General features: G+C 45.3%; 1 protein-coding gene across 2 annotated transcripts in view; it reads right to left on the bottom strand.

Annotated features, from left to right (window-relative positions):
* Window positions 1-367: 367 nt before the first annotated feature.
* The window catches only part of CCR6 (C-C motif chemokine receptor 6), a 145726-nt gene continuing 120219 nt past the window's right edge, over window positions 368-25874 (bottom strand). For both annotated transcript variants that reach the window (XM_078646881.1, XM_078646882.1), the window contains one exon: window positions 368-4531. In XM_078646881.1, coding sequence (XP_078503007.1) covers window positions 3383-4522 — 1140 coding nt within the window. In that variant the 5' untranslated portion in view covers window positions 4523-4531 and the 3' untranslated portion in view covers window positions 368-3382. The remainder of the gene's footprint in view (window positions 4532-25874) is intronic.

The raw sequence follows: 25874 nt of genomic DNA, 5'->3' as shown, positions 1-25874 counted from the left end.
GAAGAAAAAGTTACCTCACCATGGTCATGGTTTTCTATTTATAGTGTCACTATAGTGATACATCCACCCTTCTCATCTTGGATTGGAAAGTATACTTATTTCGTGTTTTCTGAAAATAAATGTTTGTTTGCTCCAAGCCATTGATCTACTTGAAACCTTGCTCATGTTAGAAAGGTTGAAAAAAAACAAAGAGAAAAAGGAGCGACCTAATTCTGTGAATAGTTTAAGCTTAGTTTAGCAACATATTTTGTCATGGTTCTAATCATGGTCCTAGAAATATGGTACAGGATATTGACTTGTGACGCTATAGAAGATAGAAATTGTGGAGAACTAGTAAAAGAAGCAAAATATCCAGAATGCAGTCATCAAATGTTATTTTAGCTTTATTGACACACGTAGACCACAATACTTTTATTCATTAGCTCTGCATCAACTGACAAACCCCCCAAGAAAAGAATTTAGAGCCATCTGGAACAGAACATAGAATTGAGGAGCACAAGTACCTGCTCTGAAAAGCTTCTTTGTAAGACACAAGTAAAGGGGCAGAAGTGGGATGCGCATGGAAAATAAAAATGAATGAAAGGTTTTTAATGTTTTCTTTTGTTGGGTTTATCAGTTGGAGACAGTCATGTGAAATAAGATAAGCCAAAAGGTCTTGCCATTGCAACCTACTGGCTTTGCTAATGCCTTTTGGCGATGATCTACAGCATTGACAAAAGCATTTTTCCTGATACTTTGCATATTGGCCAAAAGAAAAAAAAGGAAAAATGGGGCGTAGCCAAGGGAGCTTAAACAAGGCTAGTCAGGACTGACCCCAAACTAGTGGACGATCGGGAAGTATGACTCAGGGTGCTAAGATTCCCTCCAGATGAACGCCCGCCATGAAGGGGCAACGATAGGTTACATGTGGTCAAGACTTATGAAATCGACAAGCATGTGGCAGATACAACTAAGACACCCCCCACCCCGAAAGCAGAATACTGTTGTGCAGATTAACACTTTAGCACCAAATCTCTATAATCCCAGGATTCACTGCTTGCTCATATGTATGACTGGGATTTTATCTAAACTGTTGAGACGTTATTTGTATGTGCTGTACCGGCTGTATTTGCAATTCACTGACAAATAGAACCTAAGATTACTGCATGATTGATTTAGAAATTTCAAAAATTGATGTAACACATACAAATACATAAAATAAATCTATTTGATAAATATATATATCTGAACTGGGTCAGATAATTTGTAGGGAAAGTTCAGACTCTGCAGTTCCGCTCCAGAGAAGCATCATCACAGCTCTGATTCTTTGAGCACTATAGGCACTGAGCGTTCAGATACTTTCTTTGGTGGCATGGTTAGTTTTGGCTCCAAGTGCTCAGACAGATACAGAATGAGTAAAGATTATTTTGTGCAAAAGGTGAAGTTAAACAAAGTACAACTAGGGGTGGGAGGGTACAAAAAAAGAGTAGGAGTGGTGGTGCGGGTGGAAGATGAAGGAGAAAGCAGCACTCAGGGGAGAGTGCAACACAGGATGTGAGAAAGCAACGGGGAAAAGCATATGATGAAGCACAGGCATGCAACGCCCAGAGGACTCAAAGGGCTTCAGCCCCCCTCAATGTGTATGTCAACCCGGGTTGAGACAGCTTCCCGGGCACACACACAAACAGTTTGTGAGCTACTGTAGGTTGGCTGGTCTGGCGTCAGTCTTATTGCAGCCACACTTATGTACTTCACAGGTGTTTAAAAGACCATTTACTCGCTAACGAGTCTTTGTTGTTTTCTCACCCCTCTTAGAGCCCCTGCATGTCTCCACTCTGTCTATTACTAGACAAATTAGCCCCCTCCCGAAATTTTTAGTAGCCCCCCCGAAATGTGGCTCTAGTTGCACCTATGAGGAAGTACAAGTATGAGTAACAACAGGGAGTGCTGGGCGGGGACAAGCACATGAAGGGGAAAATAACTTGGAGGATGGAGGGAGAAGCATAAGAGGGGAAGAACAAGGAGGGGCAAGGGGAGGAGCGAATGAGAGAAAGAGCAGAGGAGTGCGGGGGAGAAGTCCAACTAGGACAGAACAACACAGGGTGAAGGGAGAAGCACACAAGAAGGCAACAACAGAGGGTCGGGCTAGAAGCACATGAGGGAGAGAGCAACACGGATCACAAGAGGGGAGAAGTACACAAGGGTGCTGGTACAGCCCAAGTGTGAGGAAAGGGGTGGGACCATTCCTACTGACCGGCAGCAGGACAAATTGGCCTTAAGTTTAAAGGGTGCATGCTGGAATTGCTTGCTGTCTTGCAACGGCCAGCCGCCATACAAACTTCAGACCTGTCCAACCCAAACTTTGTTAGATAGCCGGATGGCATGCAGACACAGGCCCCCAGTCTCAATAGGACAGAAGAGTTAGCATTTTGAAACCGACCCTGGCACTATTGTCATGCTGATTACTATTATGAACAGCAGGAAAGCAACTCCTGTATTGGTTAGGTTAGTTGGCTCTACTCTGGGACTCTGCACTCGGGGCCATGGTCTCACTTCCTGGTCTGGAGCAGCGAGGCGGGGTGGGATGTCTTCTATAAAGCTATAAGGTCCTCTGGTCCTCCCCGTCAGTTCTTCAGGTTTCTGAAGGGCATACATAGTCTTTGCAGAACCAGTAAAGTAATGGGCAAGAAGGTGATCACTGTGTTTAAGGATGCACTGGAGGCAATTGAAGTAAGTACATGTTACCATTGTTAACATATAATTGTAACTTTAAAACATTAAGGTCAGCAACTTAGTTTCTGTTTATATTGTATGTCTTTTAGTTAATGACGGCATTCACTAAGAGTGTTAGCTATTTCCGGGATGCTGCTTCTGAAATTATTTTATGTAGCACAATACTCTTGTATATTGCATACGTTGGACTGAGCTGTACCAGGTGTTTTTAACTGGCCATGATTGAGAGCTATGGAGCTGTTACTGAAGGCACAGCAAGTTTCTCACAGTGCTGTCAGTTTGTCAGAACACATGGCCATCCAATCCTTGGCCTCTTGACAGAGCGCATAGAGCAGGGGTCACGTATTCCAGCTGTACTTGTGATTCTGTGCAAATGGGTGTCATGATGCCTCCGTCATGGGGGGAACAGACAAAGCGAAAGTAAAACAAAATCAGTGCTCTGTCATTCACTGGTTGCTTAAATGTCATCCATAACTTGTACGCATAACCCACAGGGATTCTAAGTTTTCAGAAACAATTGTGCTTTGTGTCTTTAATATTTCCTAGTGAGTACTGAACAGATTAGTACTGGATTATCAGTAGTAAACAAAGCTAACTACTGTAGTTTTCATTCAGATCAAAACTTCTTGGTTTCGCTGGCAAATGAAGCATTGCTGTGACTGCATAGGATTTACATGGTAAAAGATGAGATGTGTCTATCATCATAGACCTCACTGGTGCCCCGAGAAAGATATACATCAGAAGATAACCTTAAAGAGCTTCTCCCTGTCATATACTTCTTGCTAGAGCACCAGATGTCTCGCATGATCTTCAGAAAGTAATTTCTAAACTCCACCCCCACGAAAGCATAGAGCGCGGGATTTAAGCAACAGTGGAGAAAGGCCAATGCTTCAGTGATCAATTGAGCATACGCCAGTAGTTTTTGATCGGCGCACTCATTGGAGAGTTTTGCTGCTTTTACTATGATCACGATATTGTAGGGTATCTGACAAACCAGGAATACAACCACAACTGCAATGACAACACGTATGGCCTTGTGCCTTTGAGAATTGTGCGCTTGCAGTAGGGTTTTGACAATCAAGGAGTAGCAAAAAACCATGATTAGAAAAGGAAGTAAAAACCCCAAAAGTACTTGAGTACTTAAGCTCAGTATTTTCCATGTCCCGGCTGCCTCTATCTTGTATTGGGGTTCACAGACCCATTTGATTCCATTGATGTTGTTGTGTGGGTAGACTGTATTGAAGATATATGTTACACTGGTGAGTAGGACTGAGAATATCCAGACAAACACGCATATGATTCGCTTGTATGTCAACATTATTGCTCGACACCGGAATGACCGTGTGGCCTGCACAATAGCAATATATCTATCAATGCCTATGCATGCCAATAGTAGCATGCTGCAGTTAAAGTTGATTTTGTAGACACTTTGGACAAGTTTGCACATAAAATCACCAAAGATCCATTCTTTGGCGCGATACACTGTCCAGAACGGGATAGTCAGGACAAAAAGTATGTCTGCGACGGCCATGTTTAAAAGGTATATGTCTGTCATTGACTTGGTTCTCTTATAAAATGTGAAAGTCAGCACCACGAAAATATTACCCACAAACCCAACGATGCAGATTAAAGAATATACAACGGGCAGTAATAGTTTTGAAAATGCCCTGATTTCCTCTTTGTTACACGGCATCGAATTAGAATCATAATCGTAGGTTGGATATAGTTCATATGATTCTGAATATTCAGGTGATGTAATATGCCTGCCAGAACTTGATGTTTCATGGTACGTTGCAGGCGGAAAGCTCATCTTGGCGTCCTGAAAAGGAAAATAACAGTGAGTTATACTGTGCAACGTTACCCCCAGTCTACTTGCATGTTGTACAAAGCAGTACACCTAAGATCCACTACTTGTGCTTGTTGAACTTTTCCTATGTATAATACAAATGAAAAAGATAAAAAATACATCTTAAAACTGATTCAAAGCTTTTATAATTTAAATAACTCTAACTCTCTAGTTTGGCCTATATTATATCAAACTTTCACAACATGCTGTGTTCTAAATGGTTTTCAATTGACATATGACGTAGATCAGAAGTGATGTTTATGTGATCAAGCAGTGGTCATCAGGACTAATGTCTTATTGTAAAAAATGCGAAAAAAGGCAATTAAAATAGTGAAAATGATTATTCTGAGATTTCAGACACTCAAGGCTATTCACAAAGGTAAGTTACACTTGTGAGTAATTTACATGTGTAACTTTAGTCTTACATTTCTGAGTAACTTTACTACTTTGGCTATTCATAAAATCCGAGTGTAAAATTACTCAATATAGACTTATCAGCCATGGCCCGTTCTTATTATGGTTTAAATCTTTTATTAATTTTCATACAATGTAAAGGACAAGACCCTCTGATCCGCTATCAGAATGCAAGAGAGACAACAAGGTCGCCGTGGACAACATTACCTCAGGCAATAAGCATGAAGCGGGTCGGCAGAGTCAACAGAAGATAACACAAATAAAGAACTTCCCAAACTAACCCCCCGCCCTTAAGCCCCACCCGCCCCGCCCATCCCTCGTCCACCTTAAAACAAAAACTGGAAAGGAGGGGAATAAGGGAAAAACAACACACTGATCAGTAGCGTCGTTTGCGACATTTCCTGGAGCTGTCGATTGGTATCCGCTTATCTGGAAGACAAAGTAGTTGGAGGTATCTGAGGCATGTAAACTCTCGAAACTCGGACACCAGGAGAGTCAAAAAGGTCCGCCACAACTCAGGGAACTCCGACCCCCTTCCAGCCAGTGTGAGCGTGAGCTTCTCCATACCCAACACCGTCCAGAGTCTTTGAAGCCAGCCAGAGTGCGTGGGGAGTTGGGTAGATCGCCAATGGATCAAGATGTTCTGTAAGGCCGCTCCTAGGGAAATTGCTATCAACCGACCCCTTCAGGACTTAAGTGGTTACGTTAAAGGGTTAGGTAAGCCCAAAAGGGTGTAGGAGGGGAAACGAGGGAGCTGGGTTTCTAAGTGTAGGTCTATTTCGTCAAGGACTTGGGACCAATATGGCTGTATGCGGGTGCAGCTCCAGAGGACGTGTTCCAGTGTACCCCTCTCCCCACACTCCCTCCAGCATAGGTCACTTTGCCTTGGATCAAAGCGATGTAGGCACTCCAGTGATTAGTACCAATAGGTAGCGATCTTGGTCAAGGTCTCTGTGAGGCCATATGGTATGCCGAGTGTTCTGCCCTATGGTAAATGCCCTCCCATTCCTCGTGGCTTAGGGGTCTCCCCAGATCTATCTCCCAGCGAGCGCGACCTGCATTATATGTGTGGGCGGTAGGGCCTAGTAGCATCTAATATAGGTCAGAGATGATTCTTTTTTCAGAGGTGCGTGTTATCAGCCATTTTTCATAAGCAGATAGTAGACGTTGTGCCTGCGGTTTAATTTGTGAGTGTAATGCTCAGTGTCGAACCTGGAGGTATGGCAGACGTTCTGTTTCTGGGAGACCGTAGAGTTCCCTAAGCTGTGGAAATGGGATAATACCATCTAAATCGAAGAGATTTCCCAGAGACTTGCAGGGGGAAGAGCGCCATGCTTGAAAGGCTCGGGCCTCTGTACCAGGCTGAAACTCTGGATTGTCTAACAATGGTGTGAGGGGCGATGGAAAGGTGGTCAGTTGTGCATGAGTACTGGTGCGATCCCAAGATTCCATAATGGTGCCCGTGATGGGTGAAGCATAGAGATTAGTCGGTGATTTTTGTGGAGAAAGGGAACTCCCTGTAGTGGTCTGTCCGCTACTGCCTGGTCCTGAAACAGCCAGTGCTTCTCTGATTCCAGACGCTGCCATTCCACGAGATACCTAAGCTGAGCAGCATGAAAGTATGACTGAAGATTGGGCCCCCCGCACCTCCCTCCTCCGGCGGAAGTACTGCCACCTGGTGGTGGAAGTGCGGCTTACGGCCGGCCAGATGAAGCACAATAGGTCCGCCTGAGTCTGTTGGATCCAACCTAGCGGGGGTCGGTGGGGAAGAGTCTGGAAGATATATAAAATTTGAGGGAGTATAGTCATTTTAGTAGCTGCTATCCTACCCAGCCAGGATATTGTGCAGTGTTTCCACCTGTTTTATTCCTTTCTAATGCGAGTGCGGAGATTGGAGTAGTTAAGGTCAGAAGTGGCTTGGATGGTGGGAGCGAGCTGGATTCCTAGGTACGGGATCGCTGCTGTCGACCACTGTATCAGATGTTCCTCTTAGAGGTGAGTGAGAGTATGTTGAGAGAGGGAGAGATTAAGGGCTAATGATTTATCCATATTAATTTTTAAGCCCGACCCCTGAGCAAAGTTGTGCAGTTCAATGAAAAGGGAGCGCACTGATGTGATCGGGTCCGAGAGGGATAGCAGGATGTAGTCAGCATAAAGGCTTATGGTGTGGGTATCCCCGCCAAACTTAATCCCAGCTATTAGAGGATGTCGACAAACTCTGAGTGCTAGGGGCTCCATGTAGAGTGCAAAAAGGAGGGGCGACAGGGGGCACCCCTCCCAATAGGAAACCGAGAAGACGTGTGGCCATTGACGCGCACCGTCGCCATGGGGGATCGATAGCAGATCAGGATCCGGGTGCGGAGCTTCTCGCCAAAGCCAGCGGCCTTCAAAACCATCTCCAGATAAGACCAGTGCACCCTATCGAAAGCCTTCTCTGCGTCGATGGCCAGGAGCATATACTCGCCCTGGGTGCGGGATTCCTTCTCTATCAGATGTAATATACGCTTAGTGTTTTCACTAGTCTGCCTTTGTGTAATAAAACCGGCCTGGTCGGGCTCAACCAGTTGTTTCATGTAGGGCACCTGTCGGCCCCCCCCTCAAAATACTTCACAATTATTTTATTTAACTGGCAATGTTTAAATATGTCTAGACTTATTTAAACATTGCAGCTAAGTTCTGTCACTGTTTTAGAAATTAAAACAAATACATGATTTCCAAACATACTATTCCGGTGAGGCAGGCCTTACTAATGTGCAAAGGATCCAGTGTGGTTATTCGTAATGGCAGTGTGGATCTTGGAGAAAATTTGAAGTCCCTTCCCTTTTGACACCTTCTCCCAGCCAGGATTTAAATGACAAAGGATGTGAATGATGGCCCATTACAGACGTGCTAACTGCTGCTCATTTTTTTAGGCTGAAAACAAAGCATAATGTTTCTTTTGGCCAGAGCCTGGCGCCCCCCCTGGGATCACTCGAGACCCCCCTAGGGGGGCCCGCCCCCCAGTTTGAAGACCTCTGGTCTAGGGTGATTTCAGTGTCAGGTGCGGCTGCCAAGATGTGGCGGAAGCGGCCCTGCACGAAGGTGAAAAGATCCTTGGTGTCCTCCGTCGTCTTCACCCCCCGGATTCGGATGTTATGCCGACATGATCTATTCTCGAGGTCTTCCAAGTGTGTCTGGACATCCAGTTGCTGGTCTTGGAGCCATATAATCTCCAGCTGAAGCATGGCCACCTGCGTCGGGGTAGTGTCGCTTTTATTCTCCAGCGTTGCGACCAGTTCCCCCACTTTGTTCACATCTCCCGCATCTCGGCCGTCAGCTCTGTCTTCACCATTTGTATGTCAGCCCTAAGAGTACTGAAGAGCGATTCCAGGAATGCCTTAGTGATATGCTCGTCTCCGGTGCTAGGGTTGGGCCTCGTGGTCGCCATTGAAGGGGATGCTGTTGTGATATCAGAGATGGACCGGGCCCTTCCAAAGATGTCCTGCAACATTTTCTGCTTCCTCGTCTGAGCCGAGGACATAGTCGTGGGGACTCTAAAGGAAAGCTCCAGGTACTGCTGCCGGCTGCGTAATGGGTTGGTTCTTGCAGCCTCTGTCCCCTGGTGCCCCGGGTGTCCGCATGTGTTCTCAGAGAGGGAGTGCTCCCAGCAACTCAGGGGTGCGCAGCCTCACCGCCTCAGGGGTTACCACAACTAGCGGGAAGTCCACCCGACTGGTGGGGGGGACCAGCCGAACGTGTGCTTCTCCAGGGAGTGGGCAGCGTGGCAAATCGGAGGCAACCACACCAGCAAGCGCGCTCCCCAATCAGTTTGTCCAGTGAGCCTCCGCCACAGTCAGCCACCTCAGTCCGTTGTCCACACAAGGCACAGTTGCCTTACAGCTGCATACACCACTGCAGGGTGTCGAGGGCTCCCAATGTGTGGTCCAGTCACTCGCAACAGGCAGCAAGAGTCACCCCAATAGGATGCTGGAGAGGGAGGGGGCCAAGATGCAGGGTCCCCGGTGTTCAAAGTCAACGGTGCTGCCTCCAGAGGCACCTCAGTATTCCGCAGGCGAGGGCCCTCACAGTCACACTCAGTAGGGGCCTACCTCCTCCGCTGGTCCGCAACTCGCTGATTTCGCCGGTCTCCTATGTGCGTGGCAACTCTGTAGGTCAGTGCTCCGCCACCGTTCGGGGACCTCGTCGCTCAACTGCAGGGCGTCAGGCCCAGATCCAGCATGGGGAATCCCGTAGGCGCCACCCCGCCAAGAAAGGCAGACCCACAGTGCAGTGGGTCAAGGCAGAGCCCGGGAGGAGTCGCTCGATGGTAGGCCTGTGCCTGTGCTGGAGCTCCGGCCCAACCGCTGGTAGCTCCGGTCAGGCAGGCTCCAACGCCTTGTCGGCAGAGGCAGGGCTGGTTGGGCAGGCAGGCCGCAGCGTCTCTGGAGGTGTAGGAGCTGTGGGCGAGGCGGGAGAGAGAAGTGCCTCGTCTAGGTCTCCGCCCACTGCAGCTCAGCAACAGTGGGGCCCGGATGTCTCGCTGCGCGGCCCAGGGCCCGCGCGGCGGCGATCTTCTGTCAGGAAAACAGCTCCAGGGAAGAGGGAGACTGTGAGCGCCGGCTCTACGTGTGACAGGAGGGCTCTCCTGTCTCCTTTCCGTTGCCGAGCAGAGGCTGGTCATCTGGATGCTGGCCTCGGCAGACCCCGACTGGGGCCGCCCCCATCTCGAGGCCCCCACTCTGCTGCGGGTGTTGCGGACAGGCCGCCCGTTCGATGCTGCAAAAACGTGTCTGCGGCTGACTGCCGCAGCCACCGAGGACAGGAACGGAGTCGGGGGGCCCTCCGCCACCGAATTCCGCTGTCTTCGGACCTCTGGCAGGCTAGTCGAAGCTGATTACGGAAGACGGCGGGCTGGAGCTCTGTAATGTACAGAGTCACGTCATGCGCCGCGTGATACTCCACGCGGCGTGTGACGATATTATAAATAGTTAGCGAGCTAAGGCTCGTAGAGAAACATGTTATTGTATGAATTACCTACCATCCACGCACGGTCGTTGAATCTACGGTTAGCCATTGTAACCTGAGGCTTGCCGCTGACCAGACGCTCCGTTGCTGGGTGGAGTTTACTTATCAGAATAAACTCCATAAAAGAATCAATAATTGACTAATCAATTATTTACTACATTTGGCGACGCTGGGAAACAAACTCCACCCTTTCCCACGCAAACAAGAATTATTTACTTACTTGTTAGATTTTGGATGCCGACGACTCGTCTTGCTTCCTTCGTCTCGTCACATTTCCTGATTACGGAACATAGGAGCTCAGCAGGTCATGACCTCCAATAGGGTAACCAGAAATTAAGAAGTGTTCGCTTATTGGCCAACAAAACACCAATTTGCCATAACCGAATATCACCCATTGGATGGTTACAACCAACGGTTTGAAACGCGCATTACCATTGGGTTGCGCTCTACCTGTATTTCCAACGACAAGAAACAGAAAAGTAAGCGTTTCTCCATCGACGACGGAAAACAGAGAGGTAAACGTTTCACCCGTCGAATCAAGGTACTATTTGACATCAATTTTAAAAATATATAATTTTATGCAAAACGGCACAACCCTATGTCAAGATTCATACGCGTATTGTTTCAGCGATACGCACGCTACTCCCAGGTCACATTAGTTTAATTTTGACATTTCCAACAGTACGCACGCTCTATTAATTAATCGTATTTTCTTCAGCGATGCGCAGGCTTTAATAGCCTGGAACAACTGCCTCTGCGTGTCATTACTGCGATACGCACGCTTTAAAACTCTGAAGCAACTGTCTCTGCGTGTCAATACTGCGATACGCACGCTTTACCATTTTATCACAACACCATTAAGTACTATTTCATTATTTATTCAGATTAGATTATTACTTTACTATTTGGAAGTCAATTTAAAGTTAATTTTAGTTCAAAACAAAATTAATTTTTCATACAGTTTATAAAATCATTCATCCTTTGTACCTCATTTATTGCTTATCGTGTCTGATAACCAGTGGCATCAAATAACACAGCCACCTCCCTTCTTGAGTAAACCAGGTACTCCTAATATTATATGGTCAGAGTGGTTTGAGTTATTCGAGAATCATTTAATTGCCATTGATGCTACTGGCTATTCAGCACAGCGAAAATTTGCTTTACTTTTTGGTTGTTTAGGTCAAGCTGGTCAACGAATCTTTAAAAGCATTGTTCCTATAGCCCCTCCCATTTCACAAGACGAAAGCGGAGATAATCCTTGGAATATATATATTGAAGCCATCGCTAGACTTAAAAAACAATTTTGTGATGAACCTAACATCATGCTTGAGAGACACAATTTTTATTCCAGGAAACAGAAAGAAGAAGAGAAAGTAGAAGAATACATTGCTGCTCTTAGAGTTCTTGCTATCACATGCAATTTTGATTGACGTCAACCCAAAAGCATTTGGAGAGAAAGATATTAATATGTTGGGTTATTTTGAAGGTTTGGTTCAGTGTCTAGGAAGAGAAACAATTACAAAAATGTATGTAGCCGAAAAAGGTAAAAACATTGTGGGATGGAAAGACTTAGCTTTGATGGGACTTTATCTAGTTCCTGGTGACGATAATCCCATCAAAGTTGGGGATTTACCTAAGTTTAAAACGGTATCTAATGGACTTTCTGTGGCTAGCATAGACAATTCTAATGTAGATATTCATGACATTTTTTCAAAATTTAAACCTGTTTTTGAAGAAATGGTTGGGAGCGTGAAAGGATTCGAACATAAAATAAGGCTAATTCCAGGAGCTCAACCTATAGCACACAAAGTCAGATCGGTCCCATTGAGCGTAAGATCAGAATTAAAAGAAATGTTAAACGATTTATGCAAACAAGGTATCATTTCTCCCATCAATTCTTCTCAATGGGTCGCACCTATTGTAGTTATTCGAAAAAAGACTGGAAAAATTAGGTTGTGTGTGGATTTACGCTCTTTAAATAAGAACATTATTATTGACTGTCATCCCCTCCCAAGAATTCATGAACTACTAGCAAACATTGGTCAAGCAAAATGGTTTTCATTAATAGATTTAAGGTCAGCGTATCATCAAGTTACATTATCTAAAGAGTCGCAAGAACTTACAGCTTTCATTACCCCCTTCGGGGCTTTCAAATTCCTGCGACTTCCTTTTGGGTTGGCGTCCGCTGGTAGTGTTTTCCAGAAATTGATGGATGAATTATTGCAGGGAATTACAGGTGTACAAGCATACCTGGACGACATTTTAATTTTCGCTGAAACCTTAGACAAACATAATAAAATTCTTGAGAAGGTCCTGTCAATTTTGATGGCTGCGAATATGACAGTTAACAAAGAAAAATGCAAGTTTGCAGTAAATAGAATTGACTATTTAGGCCATACGATTTCAGACAAAGGTATCACTCCAAAATTTTCTGTCATTAGAGCTATTGAAGATGCAATACCTCCCCCAGATAAAGACGCTTTAAGGTCTTTCCTAGGTCTGGCAGAATACTATGCCAGGTTTGTACAATCTTATTCTCAGCTGGTTGAGCCATTAAGACAACTTTTAAGAAAAGGGTCCAATTTCAATTGGACCGAGGATTTAGACAAAGTTTTTTGTGAAGTTAAAAAAATGATAATTTCTGCAAAAGCTATTCATGCATTTAGAGAGGATGCAATCTCAATTATTACAGTAGACGCAAGTATTTCTGGTTTAGGGGCAGTCCTCACACAAAGAGTGAACGGACAAGAACAAACAGTCGCTTTCGCTTCTAGGACTCTAAAAGATTTTGAGCAAAGATACAGTACAATCGAAAGGGAAGCTTTAGCTTGTTCTTGGGCTGTCCATAAATTTAAAATGTACATTTGGGGGAGGAAGTTCGAGTTGGTTACCGACCACAAACCACTAATTTATATTTTTAATAAGTCTAACACTACTTCTTTGTCAGCTCGGCTGATGAGATTAGTATCAAAATTACAAGAATTTAATTTTACAATTAAACACATAATGGGAGGCAAGAATTTTCGCGCTGATTGTTTATCCAGAATGGCTATGATTAAAGATGATGAAGAAGACACTTTAGTAGAAGATGTAGAGTGTGTCACATTAATAGATGCCATAAATGAAGTCAGTTCTATCATTTCAGAAGGAGATTGGAAAAATGCTACTAAAGCTGATAACGTCTTGTTGAAAGTTATAGACTTTTCTACACACCATTGGCCTGAACCTAGAAATCTGAGCGGAGATCTACGAAGTTTCGCTCAAGTTGCAGATGAACTTTTTGTTGAAAACGACATTGTTCGCAGAGGTGAGAAATTTGTACCACCTTTTAAACTAAGAGAATCCATAGTTAGTTTTGCTCATCAAGGGCATTTAGGAATGACGAAAACTGCCATGAGAATTAAACAAAATTATTGGTGGCCGTCCTTAGATGCTCAAGTCAGGCGTTTAATTGATTCTTGCCCCGAGTGTTTATTATCAGACAAACATTGGCGCACCATGAAAGTACCTTTACACCCCACAGAATTTCCAGATTCACCTTGGGAAAAAGTTGGAGTAGATTTTTCAGGAACATATTCCATTCTACAACAGGAAAATAAATATGTAATTCTTTTAGTCGATTATTTTTCAAAATGGTTATATTTTGATTTTGTTAAATCACCAGATTCGAATTCCACTATTACTTTCCTGAGAAAGATTTTTGATTTAGAAGGGCCTCCAAAATGTATAGTTACAGATAACGGAACACACTTTGTGTCAGATAAAATGTGTTAATTTTTGAAGGAGTTGGATATTAAACAACTGAAAGTAGCTTTATATTCCCCATCTTCAAACGGTCTTGTTGAAAGAGGGAATAGAATAATTAAGGAGGGGGTTCAGTCTGCTATGTCTTGTGGTTACAAAGTGGGGGAGTTCATTACACAAAAAGTCTGGCATTACAATACATCCCCACATTGTGTAACTGGAGTATCTCCGTTTTCTCTTTTGAGGGGGAGAGAAAATCGTTCAGTTTTATTTCCATCCTGGCTACAAAAAGATACTACAAAAAATCCTCCTGAGTTACATTCCATTAAAAATGTGGTACAAGGTAAACAAAATCAGATGAAATTGCATTTTGACAGAGGTGTAAATAGTAATCCTGTAAATATTGTAGTTGGTGATTGGGTATTAATCAAGAGTCCTGGAAAAATTACAAAAGGTCGTTCAAAATTTGGTACACCTGTCCAAGTACTGAAAATTAGCAAAGGGTCCGCTTTCATTAATAAAAGAGGTTGGTGGAATAAGCGCCAACTAGTAAAAGTTACAGAACGTCAAGCTGAAATTATTAGAAATAGAATGTACAATGGTGATTCTGATATTTTAGACTGGTCTTTTTGGATTGATGGAACACACATATCGAATGATTCAATTACCCCAAATCAATCTAATGATCCACTTCCTATCAGACATGATTTAGATATTCAAAACAATACAAGTAACCAAAATTTTTCTTCTTTTGGCAGGCGTATCAAAGCCCCAGAAAGATACAATGAATTTGTAAAGTTTTAAACATCTTCTTATTTCGTCCTCATTTGCTGTTGTAAGGAGGAAGGTGATGTAATGTACAGAGTCACGTCATGCGCCGCGTGATACTCCACGCGGCGTGTGACGATATTATAAATAGTTAGCGAGCTAAGGCTCGTGGATAAACATGTTATTGTATGAATTACCTACCATCCACGCACGTCGTTGAATCTACGGTTAGCCATTGTAACCTGAGGCTTGCCGCTGACCAGACGCTCCGTTGCTGGGTGGAGTTTACTTATCGGAATAAACTCCATAAAAGAATCAATAATTGACTAATCAATTATTTACTACAAGCTCCGATGTCTGCATCCTACCATGCCACCATCTTGGCCACCGGCCCGTTCTTATTAGAGGCGAGGCCACTCAACCCTCTCCCACACACCATTTTCCCAGCAAGAAGAGTGTCTGTCGGCTGAACAAAGGTCACCCTGACTGACACTCTTCTTGTTCAGATCAGGCAGCCAGGAGATAGACATGCCCCAAATGTGCAGGCTCTCGGCTGTCTGAGCTGAAGATGTCAAAGCTCCTGTGGGTGTGACCTCTTCAGTCTAGCAAAGTACCACCAGGCCCTCCCTCTCATGCCTACAGGAGCGTCATTGATAACCTCGATTTTAGGCACTTCAGTTTTAAGCCCTGAAGTGCACAGTGGTTAGTGTCTATCACTGACACTGTGTCACAGAGTGTGGGGGCAGCAACTTTCACTGACCCCATCCCACTCTGTGATGAAGTAGGGACTGCTGCCTTTTCTCATTGGCCAATGAGAGAAGATGCCAGTCCCAACCCTCCTGTGACCTTTGATGCTTCCCTCACCAAGAGCTGCAGCAGGTAAGTGTAATGTTTTCAATGTTGGTGCATGTATACCTGTTTGTATCTATGAATGTTTGAGAGTGAGTGTTATGAATAAGTGTGTGTGTGTGCACGCATGTGGGATACATTGGTGTGAGTCAGTGTGTATATGTGCTTGTGTGCCCCGTCTGTCACCATCCCTGCTAAAATTACCGGCCACCACTGAGACTCACAAATCTCTACCCACTGAAAAAGGCTAAGGAGCCTGACTTACTTTAAGTTACTACTGAAAAATCAGCAGTAAGTCTAGCATTGCACATGGCCAACATCTAGCAATGCAACACCCTCCAATAGAAAACAATAGAGGCAGGGACTTACATGGAAACCCCATAGGAAATATGTTAATGTATATTAAATGCTTTAGAATAGTTAAAAATATAAATAATTATGATTTAATTTTAAACAAATATATAAAAGTAGTTGTATTTAATTATAAAATATTTTAATAACCTTTTTTTGATTTTAAATGAATGTAACAATGCATTTGATTAAAATACACAAATTACTTTGAATTAATTCAAGGTAATTTATACGTCACTTTTAATTATTAATGGATAATAAAGATTGTGTTTCTTTATATTTGGGAATTTATTTTTTAATTTAAACTTGAGAAAAAGAATGTTATGTAGTTTAATATATTTACATTAGTTAAAACTTTATTTAAAAATGTAGTGAAGGTTCTAGCATTTTTTATTTAGGTCTGCATTTAAAATGAATATGTAACATTAATTTACATTAATATGTAACATTAGAATATTTTGACAAACTTTTTTCAACTTTATTACACTTTTTAACTTTCCCTATACTTTACCATGAGAAATTGTTTTGTCACCGGGGTGATATCCCTATGGTAAAGTGTAGGGAACTTTTCCCTATACTTTACAATGGGGAGATCTTCACCCCACTGCGAAGATCTCCTTACGGTAAAGTATAAATTACTCTTCCCTAGGTTTTACTATACAAATGCATGGATCTGACTCGGTTCAAGGCTCTCATGTGAGTAGCCAAAAGCACTAAATGTGTCCCTTATGTTTTTCTTTTAGTGTCCAGCAGTTCTGAGTCCTGAGGAGAACCCTGATATTGGTGTAGGATTCAAAGCGCATCAACAGTGTTTAGAACCAGGGAGTGCTTTTAAGAAACATTACTGACATACAGAGAATGAGTTGATCCAATGGCATAATTGGCAAATCCCTGTTAGCAGCCAGGCCTCATACAAATTGTGTTTGCACCGTCTGCTTATGGCCCAATAGGCAGGAGCTGTTAGTAATGGTGAAGTTATGTACACCCCCATTGGGTGTTCAATTTCAGAACTGGGGTACACCTGTTGTTGTTGTTGATATATCATTTTCTGTTGTTTTTTGAGAACCTTACGTGATATTGTTATGCTATGGTAAATGTCATGAGGGTGATCATAACCAAAAAGGTTGATGTATTGTATGTTATGTATGTTTGTAGGTCCACAGTCTACGACTATTTTCAGAAAATGAATAAGTGTTTTGCCGACTAAGATGAAAATAAATGGTGATCACAGTAATTCACTTGCGAGATCACGAAGGTAAATAATGATCTTGTGAAAGTATTGTTAGTACTGGCATATGTATGTTTTCAGTGGCCTAGCCTTGCAGACAGTATTACTTGCCCAAACCCTCATCCTTTTCCACTTTTAGAAAGTTGGCATTTCCTTACTTTTACCATTCTGTGCCTCTCTGGGAATGTCCCTGAATATATGTGTGGGGTGGGTGACACCTGGGCTTTGTGCATTCCCTCTAGACATTCACATACAAAGGGAGCTGAGGTGTGACATTCACATCCTGATGGCCCATTACCATGCTGCTGGGCCTTCCTAGCCTCGATAGAAGGGAGGAGCTTACACTTGTACCTAGGGCTGTGCCTGTCCACTCACACAAATAACTCCATATCCCCTTTTAGTGAGTCTGCAGCCAGGGCAGGAAGGGCAGGGACCTTGTGCACCTCAAAGGCCTCTCTTTGATGTTTCTCCTATTGCAAAGGTACATCTGGGTATAAGTTCTGGACCCCTGACACCACCAACTCAGTACACTCTAGAATTGAGGACACTCTGTCAGGAAGAAGGACTGCTGTGCTGCTGAAAGGACTGACACTATGTTGGACTCTGCTGGATTTGCTCCTGCTCTGTTGTGCCTGCCCTGCTGCCTGCTGCTCGCTGCCCCTTGCCTGGTGTTGAGAAGTACTGGACCTAAATCTGTACATCCCCAGAACCTAGGGATTCTAAGGGCTTGCTGGTTTGCCTCCTATTCTGAAGTCTCAAGGACACCAAAGACTTAATTCAACACTGCTACAGCTTCTGGACTCTGCCAACTGTGAGTTCTGCCATGACAAGTGGTACCAATTCAGTCCTGGGCCCTTGGAGGTGGGTTTCCTGGCTGCTTTGCAGCAGTCAAAAATGATGCATTCGCCACCGACGCACCGCCACTTCAAGGATTCCTCAGTGTCGACAGTGCTGCTCGACAACTACGCAGAATCCGACTGTGCAACCCGATGATGACACATTGCCTTCATCGACCCGCAACTCAACGACGATGTGGGACCCAACTGCGCGGCTCAGAGTCGACGCTTCGCCTACAATCTTTCAGATCGGCGGTGCCGCATCACCTCTTCCGCTCCTCGCGGGTGCAATTTGATGTCCACGCTTTTCTCTGTGAAGGTACTGTTTCAGTGGGGCCTGCGTGGCTTATGTATCTGACCTGCACTCTATCATGGCCGACTTGACTTTTCAGATTTGACCCCATCTAGCACGACCAGATAGCCCTGGTTGGCGCTTTATGGCTCTAAGCACTATATTTCAAAATATTCTTTAAAATGCGGAATATTTTTGTGTGTTTTTTTTCACTGTTTTACTGTATTAAGTGTTGCACAAATACTGTACACATTGCCTCTTAATTTAAGCCTGACTGCTCTGTGGGAGGCTACCAGAGGTGAGCACAGGTTAAAACAACGTACTTAGTTATGCTGTCATGCGGCATGTAAATCAATGGAAGTCATTGTTAGCTCAGCTCTCTCTGAAGTATAACAATGTATTTGCATTGTCTTGCAGAACAGCGAATTGTACAAACTGGGAATATTTTATTGTTGATCTTTTTAACATTGTTTTTAAGTTTAATTAATTTGTCTATAAGGGAATCTTTTTGTTATGTATTTGCAAAGATTTTAATTAATCAATCAAAAATAAATATTACCTTACCTTACCTCTCCTATCTCGATTGCCCACCCTAGCGATTCTGCTGTGTCTTCATCTAGAGCTTGTAGTTCTACATCCCATGTGAACTCATGTAAGTCCTGGAGTCAACTGGCTTCGGTAGAAGTCAGTATAATAGGCTAGGAACAGATCATTGATTCCCTGCTTATCATATCTTGCTACCCCATGTTGGTCCCTAAGCTCCAAGATCACTGAGCCTCTTCTGGCTGAGTTGGCTAACCAAGCCAGTAGGTCTCCCGACTTATCCCTTTCCGAGTGTGCACGCGTTATGTATTTTTTGTAATCGAAGCAGCGTAGCCGCTCTACTTGCATTGCTACTGCCTCTCTGGCTTCTAATAGCTCCTTCTGTCTGTCCGGGTTCTCTGGCCTATCTTTTTCCAGGTCTCGCAGCCACTGGTCATCCCACTCTATGTCCTGAAGGATCGCTTTCATGACTCCCATCATCTCTGATATGCATCTCCCCCTAATTGCTACTTTACATGCGTCCCATTCCACTAAAGAGGATGTGGCAGTGCCAACGTTATCTTGGAAGTAGTTAGTTATAGCTGACCCTATTACTGCCTGGAAAGCTTGGTCTTCTAAAGCCTCGGTGCAGGGGGGGGATCTTGGGTCGCGTGCGGGACCATTGTAATCTTACTAGTGCAGGATTATGGTCAGATAATGTCTGAGGGAGGTATTCGCTGCTGCAAATCCCCTCATGGACATCAGGGGAGCACCATATGGTGTCTAATCGGACATGTAGTTCATGCAGAGCTGAGAAAAAGGAGTAATCCCAGGTCTCAGGGTGTTGCGCCCTCCAGGAGTCTATCAAGTCCCATTTCTGTTGCCAATGACAGAGCGCTTCTGCTAGCTTGTGTGCAGGTGCATCAGGGAGCAGGGGTGGGAACGATCAAGAGTGACATCTGATGTGCATTGAAGTCGCCCTCCAGTAAGACCGAGCCCATGAGGACAGTCACCAGCTTCCTAGTCAGATGGGAGAAAAAGGCTGGTTGGTCCGAATTGGGCGCGTATACACTCCCTAGCGTGAGGTCCCTGCTATCCAATTTCTCGGTCACTACCACATACCTGCCCTCTGGGTCAATAATCTGATGTGTGCATTGGAACAGGATACCCACCCTTATCCATATTAACACCCCCGCAATGCGGAGTAAGAAGTGTAAAATGCTTGGCCCCTCCAGCGGCGCTGCAACGCTGATCCTTCCTTTGCCAATATATGGGTTTCCTGAAGTAATGCTATCTGAATACCTCTATGGACCAAATAGGAGTGTATTTTGTGATGGCGGATCATTGAGTGCATTCCCCTCACATTCCACGAGATGCATTTCAAACCTAGTGGGGGATCCCATTGTCGTGGTATGTGTCTGTACTCATTAAAAAATACGCCCCGTGACACGCCTGGTTCTCTTTAACATTTCCCAACTTAAAGAACGTCCCCAACTCCCCCTCCCCAGAACAGGTACCGGAGAACTAGCCCCCATCGAAACAGAGCTAAAACATACTATCATCTGATGACAGTTGCAGGGGTGGACAACCTACAGTCTCGGTGCTAGGTTCCCCGCTCCACCGCTCCCCCATCACATAAATTGGACACTACAAGACAGTAACCCCCAGACCTGCTGGCCAAGGCCAGTAGCACAGAGTGGAATATAAACGGGCCTACGTGGATTCCACCAGAGTCAGTGATTTTTCTTGCCACTGGGATCTTCTTCTGCTGTGGTACTGTCATCACATGAGATCATCTGCAGTAACCTGAGGTAAATCTGTTCCTAAGTTCTCATTGTTGCTGTGGTGTGGAGAGGTTTCCGATCTTCCTGTGCGATGGGCACTCCTGCTCAAAGAGGGAATGGGAGCTTTTTTGGCTATGTGTCGCCACGGCCTGCAGTGCTTTGCGGCGTTCCAGGCTAAGCTCTGGGAGATGGGGCATTGGATCCAGCTTTAATGGTGCGAGGGTTCAGCTGCGCAGTGTTCGGAGCGGAGGCACGATGGGGCGCCGAACTGCACGTTTCGAGCCAATCCCATGCCTCTTGTGATGTGTGGAAAAAGCGGATTCCCGCAGAGTCCGCCACCCGTAGACGTGCAGTGAATAACATTGCGTAGGGCAAGTGCAGGTGGTGTAACTTTGCTTTGACAGCTGTGAAGGACGCTGTGCTCCACTGGACCTCCCTTGTAAAGTCTGGGAAGAGCATTATGGCGTTGTTATTGATTTGCAGATCTTGTTTTTGGCAAGCTCTCTGCAAGCTATGATCCCTGTCCCGAAAGTGCAACAGGCGGGCCACTATAAGTCTTGGAGGAGCCCCTGGTTTTGGGGTTTATGCCGGGCCTGGCCCCACTGCTGCACCTGGTTCTGGATTCTCACCCCACTGGCGGGGAACTGACGCTCTCACCGCCACCAAATTTCCCTGGTTCTGCGTGAGTCTGCCAAACGACCAGCCCTCTCATGCGGTGATGGATATGATACGGCTGCTGATGAGCCCCGCTGCAATTTGCGGGCCTACGTCTGTGGATGGCTTCTGCCTCCACCCGGCGCCTTCCCAAGTGCTCAACTAACGTCTTGCCAAGGGGTCCGGAGGGGGTCAGGCCATCAGCATGCTGTTAGGAGCACCCTGCGTCGTCCCAAGTACCAGACACCTCTCAGCTAGTGCCAAGCAAACTGGATGTCATAATGTTGGGCCTTCTGTGATGCGGGGGTCCGCCCTGTCTAGCCTTCTGGGTCAAGGCCTCCTATGGGGCTAGGGCGTACGGGGAGCCGCCGGGGGAATGTAGGGCTCTTGTAGGGAGAAGAAGATTCTCTCTCTGCACTCACCCACGGTGGCGGGATCCCAGGGCTCTGTTCGGTGCGTGGACTACTGCACAGCCAGGAACCGCCGGTGTCTCTTCCTTGTCTCTACCAGCCTCCCAATCACGCGGGCACTGCTCGCTGCCAGATCACCTGATCGGGGGGGATTTCCGCACAGCTAGCGGGATCCAGCTACATCCAACCGCATTGTTATGCGGAGGTTCAGCGCACAGTCTCCACACAGTAGCAAAGCGGCCTCCACCTGCAAGCAGTGCCCAGCCTCCAATGGTCTGCTTCAGTATCGCCGAGACCTCCCCCGGACCGGCATACCCTTGCTGCTCCTCACAGGTATCACTCGTCAGCAATTACAAGGGGCAGATGAGCCTACTTATGCTGCCCCATTGCTGTGCAGGCACCACCAGCCTACCACTGTTACCTGCAGTGTTCTAGGCCTCACGAAGGGTCAGGTACACTCTGGTGCCAAGTGTCTCCCAGCCAGCAGGGAAACCACACTAGGGCACCATTTTGCTGTTGCGCTCTTCCGGTCAAGCGTACCATTCTGCAGTCGGGCAGTCGTCAATACTCAGGCACCCCTCTGCTACTACTATGCCCCCATGCCGTCTGCACGGTCGGATGAGCACTGCCGCAGTGGGTGGGCTCTCAGTCAGCCCCTCACAGTGAGTTCTCCACGGCAATCATAGGGTGGCCGCCATCTTGTCTCTGTGCTCGCCAGCGCTGCGACCTCCAATCTTGTCTCAAATGGTGATGATGCAGGGAATTCAGCACCTATGCGTCGTGATGTCAGTAGCATAAAAACAAGAAAGCCACTAACCTCAGAGGTCTGCCAGTGGCGATGAAGGCGCATAGAGAGACCCCCTCCTCCCCTGGGCGCAACCCCACGCAAAGGACTACAAACACTACTGCGCAAGGAAGCACTCCGGGTAAAAAGGGAAGTGGATAAAATAATAAACGCTGCGGTCTCAGAGGGGTCTTCCAAACTAACTTGGGTATAGAGAAGAGTCCAACTTCAGATAAGATCCCTCGTGGGAGAACTGTACACAAAAGGAACAACAAGAAAACAGGTATTAGGCAGGGGGACTGGAAAAAACATTCATACCACATCTACCCTGGTGGAAGGAACGATAATGTAACAGAGAGCGAATTCAGAGACAGTCACAGGAAACGTGAGGGGTCCTTTTTGGCAAATAAAGAATGAGAAGGTTGGAAGTGAGGTTTGGAGTGGTGTACACGCTGATGAGGGGAGAGAATTGATATTCATAGCGGTGTGATTATCAGGCACAGCATACATGGAGAAAAAGTTTTTTTGAAAGGGTGCTCAACGAGCATGTGAGGTGATGAGTTGATGTATATTGTACAGGGCCGGACTGACCATAGCTGGCACTGGGTGTTTCCCCGGTTGGCCGCTACGGCGGGGGCCGTTTGGGCCCCTGGGGGGCCATTTTTGTTACCGGGATTCTGCAATATCGCCCCCTGTAACAAAATCGGCCGGAACTGGCCCTCGCAAACTGCTCAGCTGCACTCCCCCTCACCCCAAGGGGGCAGGCTGAGCAGTTTGGCAGGGCGGGTTTCTGTTCCCAGTCTGGCCCTGGTATTGTATGCATTGTAACATGTGTATATTTGCAGGTGACGTAAATGTGTGCGTTTACCCTGAGGACACGTGACCGTCTGGCGCGTGGTCTTTGACGAGTTGGTTGCAGGTACAAGGGACACTCGCAACCACTCGGTAACTATAAATTTTAACAGAGCATCCAGTAAACAATTATCGAGTACATGAGAGAATAAGGTGGTATTTACCCCTGGCACGTTCTTTGTTTTTTATTGTCATACAACTACAGATTTGGTGTTAATTCCAGGTGAAGTGAAGACTGGTCTCCCCTGTAGCCCTGATGAAGTTGTGCAAACTGGTGGCAACGAAACATGTTGGCTTTTTGGATTTAATAATAGTCTGAGTTGAACCATTTTTTAATTGAGGACACTCACAGTAATGAATAAAGTTAATGTCCAGCCAGTGAAAGTACCTCATTATTAATGCTGGGAATTGCATTTAATTTATTTTCTCACAGGGACCAGTGGGCACTTTAGTGACACTAGCGCTTACAGTGCATACATATTTGTTCTTTCACTGTTTCTTTCCTTCTTTCACTTTTGAGAAATTCACGTTGGAACACACCTTTCTTTTACTGGGAGAAAGCAACCAATGATGATAAGTGGGTGTGCTAGTGTGTACCAACCAGCAAGCAAATCGAACGTATAGACACTTGGACTAGCGGCAGTGAACCGTCCCTGCGGGGGGAGGGGGGGTGAAGTCTTAGGAAAATATTGTAGACCCCTCGAGTGTCTGTAAGTTGAGGCTTGCTGTTCATTTTGAGTTAGGTCCTTTCAGGCATATATTGTGCCAATGGGTTAGACATAAAGAGGTGTTGGGTTTAGTCGGATAAGGTCACAAGATAGTGGGCTGCCCAACCACTAAGTGGGTGGGAACTGGTGCTGATGTCAAGGTGCAAGGTTACTAGGGGAAGGGTGTTCACTGATGCACTCATCCGTGAGCTGCAAGTGGGAAGGACATTACAAAATGACTAATTTTCGACAACCACTCGGAGATTGTGGTACGAAGAGTCCAACGGTGTTGAAAAACATATACAGAGGGTGAATTGTACAATCTTCTATGTACTGGTCATCATGAAGGGGGACTTGGCAAGCCCTCACAGGGATTCAGTGGAGTAATGCAGGGAGTACGAAGGTATGAGCAAGCCCCCTCCCTAACGGTAGTATGTCATGCAGTGTGAGGACTTCACTGGGTGTAAATGGGACAAAGCCAGACGCTGGGGCGTCATAAATGGTGACTATGACACCAAATAGGAAAGTCCCTATCTGTTTAATGTACTCCATGAGATGTCCTCATTGAGTTCCTCCTTATCTGTAGCCAGTTGGTGCACACATCTTTGTTTAATCCTGAACAGTGCTCCGTGGTATATTTTGGGGTGTGCCTCCAAAACGACCCAGCGCAGGGCGTCTGGTGGATGTTTATTTTATTATTATTTATTTATTATTGCTATTTATTAAGCGCGAACAAATACCTGTAGGCGTCTCGGCGCTAAAAACCAACTACGTGAGTGGTATTATTGGTTAAAGAGCCAAGTCTTTAGCTGTTTGCGAAAAAGCAAAAGTGTAGGACTTGTCCTTATTGACTGTGGCAATGTGTTCCATAACTTAGGAGCAGAAACCAAAAAGCGACGATCGCCCCAAGAAACTGTTTTTGTGCGGGGCACCACTAGTTGATTCAAGGTGGTGGAACGGAGTTGTCTGGAAGGAGTATAAGGAATCAATTGATCCTTAAGAAACTGCGGTCCCTGCTTGTGGATTGCTTTGTAAACTATACAAAGCGTCTTGAACTTAATCCGATTACGGATTGTCAGCCAGTGATAGTTCCTTATTGTATCTGAGATGGATTTAAATTTAGGTGTTCTTGAGAGGAGTCTGGCCGCTGCATTCTGTATAGTTTGCATTTTATAAGTCACACGAATCTGGGCATTTACAAATAGACCGTTACAATAATCCAGAGAGGATAGGACTAGGGAGCTTACTAAAGTTTTTCCAGCTGAATCAGGTGGAACTGATTACTGATTCAAAATGTGTACACATCTTAGTGTTGATTCCATGGCACCTTATATTGCTCCTTTGCTCAGTAAGGCGTGTCTTAATTGTTCTAGTAGTCATGCCGATGTAGCAAAGGCCGCATGCACAGGTGATCATATATATACAGACAGTATTACAATTGGTGTGCCTTCTTAACTGCCATTTGAAGGTGTCAGAAAATTCTATTTCTTTAGTAGGTTCTGTGAAAGGGCACACTGTGCAGGAACCACACGGTGATGTCCTGTTACCGGTGGTAGATCCCAAAGGGGTCTTTGTGGGTTGATGCTCTGCACCCTAGGCCTTTTATGTGCAAGGAAATCTTTGAGATTATTGGTACATTTAAATGCGAACCTGGGAGTAGGCAAACTGAGTGTGCCCGTAAAGAGGATACCCCAATGTTTCCTGATGATTTTCTTTATCCTGTTGGAATTTGGGCTGTAAATGGTGACTCAGGTGAGCGTGTCACATGAATCTGTAGCAGGGTTTCTGTTCTCCCACAGAACTGTGCACAGAGGATTGGAACCTCAGCGAATTAGGGTGACCCAGAACTCACCTTAGTACCCAACAAACCCCTTACCGAGCTCCCAATGTTTAGACAAACCAGAACATGAGCTTACAATACCTCAGGTTACGTGGAACACATGAGCACTCTTTCGTTATACAATCATTTCAAACCAGAACGTGGAGTAAATGAGGACACGTGCACATTTGAAATATTTATTTACTAATGCCGTCTTCTCAGGCGCAGTATCTTAGATAATACAAGGAAACATATTACCAGAAGCAAAATTATCAGCATAGTTACTAGTCCATAGAAA

This window comes from Lissotriton helveticus, chromosome 6, assembly GCF_964261635.1.
Source record: "Lissotriton helveticus chromosome 6, aLisHel1.1, whole genome shotgun sequence".
Taxonomy (NCBI): domain Eukaryota; kingdom Metazoa; phylum Chordata; class Amphibia; order Caudata; family Salamandridae; genus Lissotriton; species Lissotriton helveticus.
Note: the sequence above shows the minus strand (reverse complement) of the source record. Positions and strands in the feature narration are given on the sequence as shown.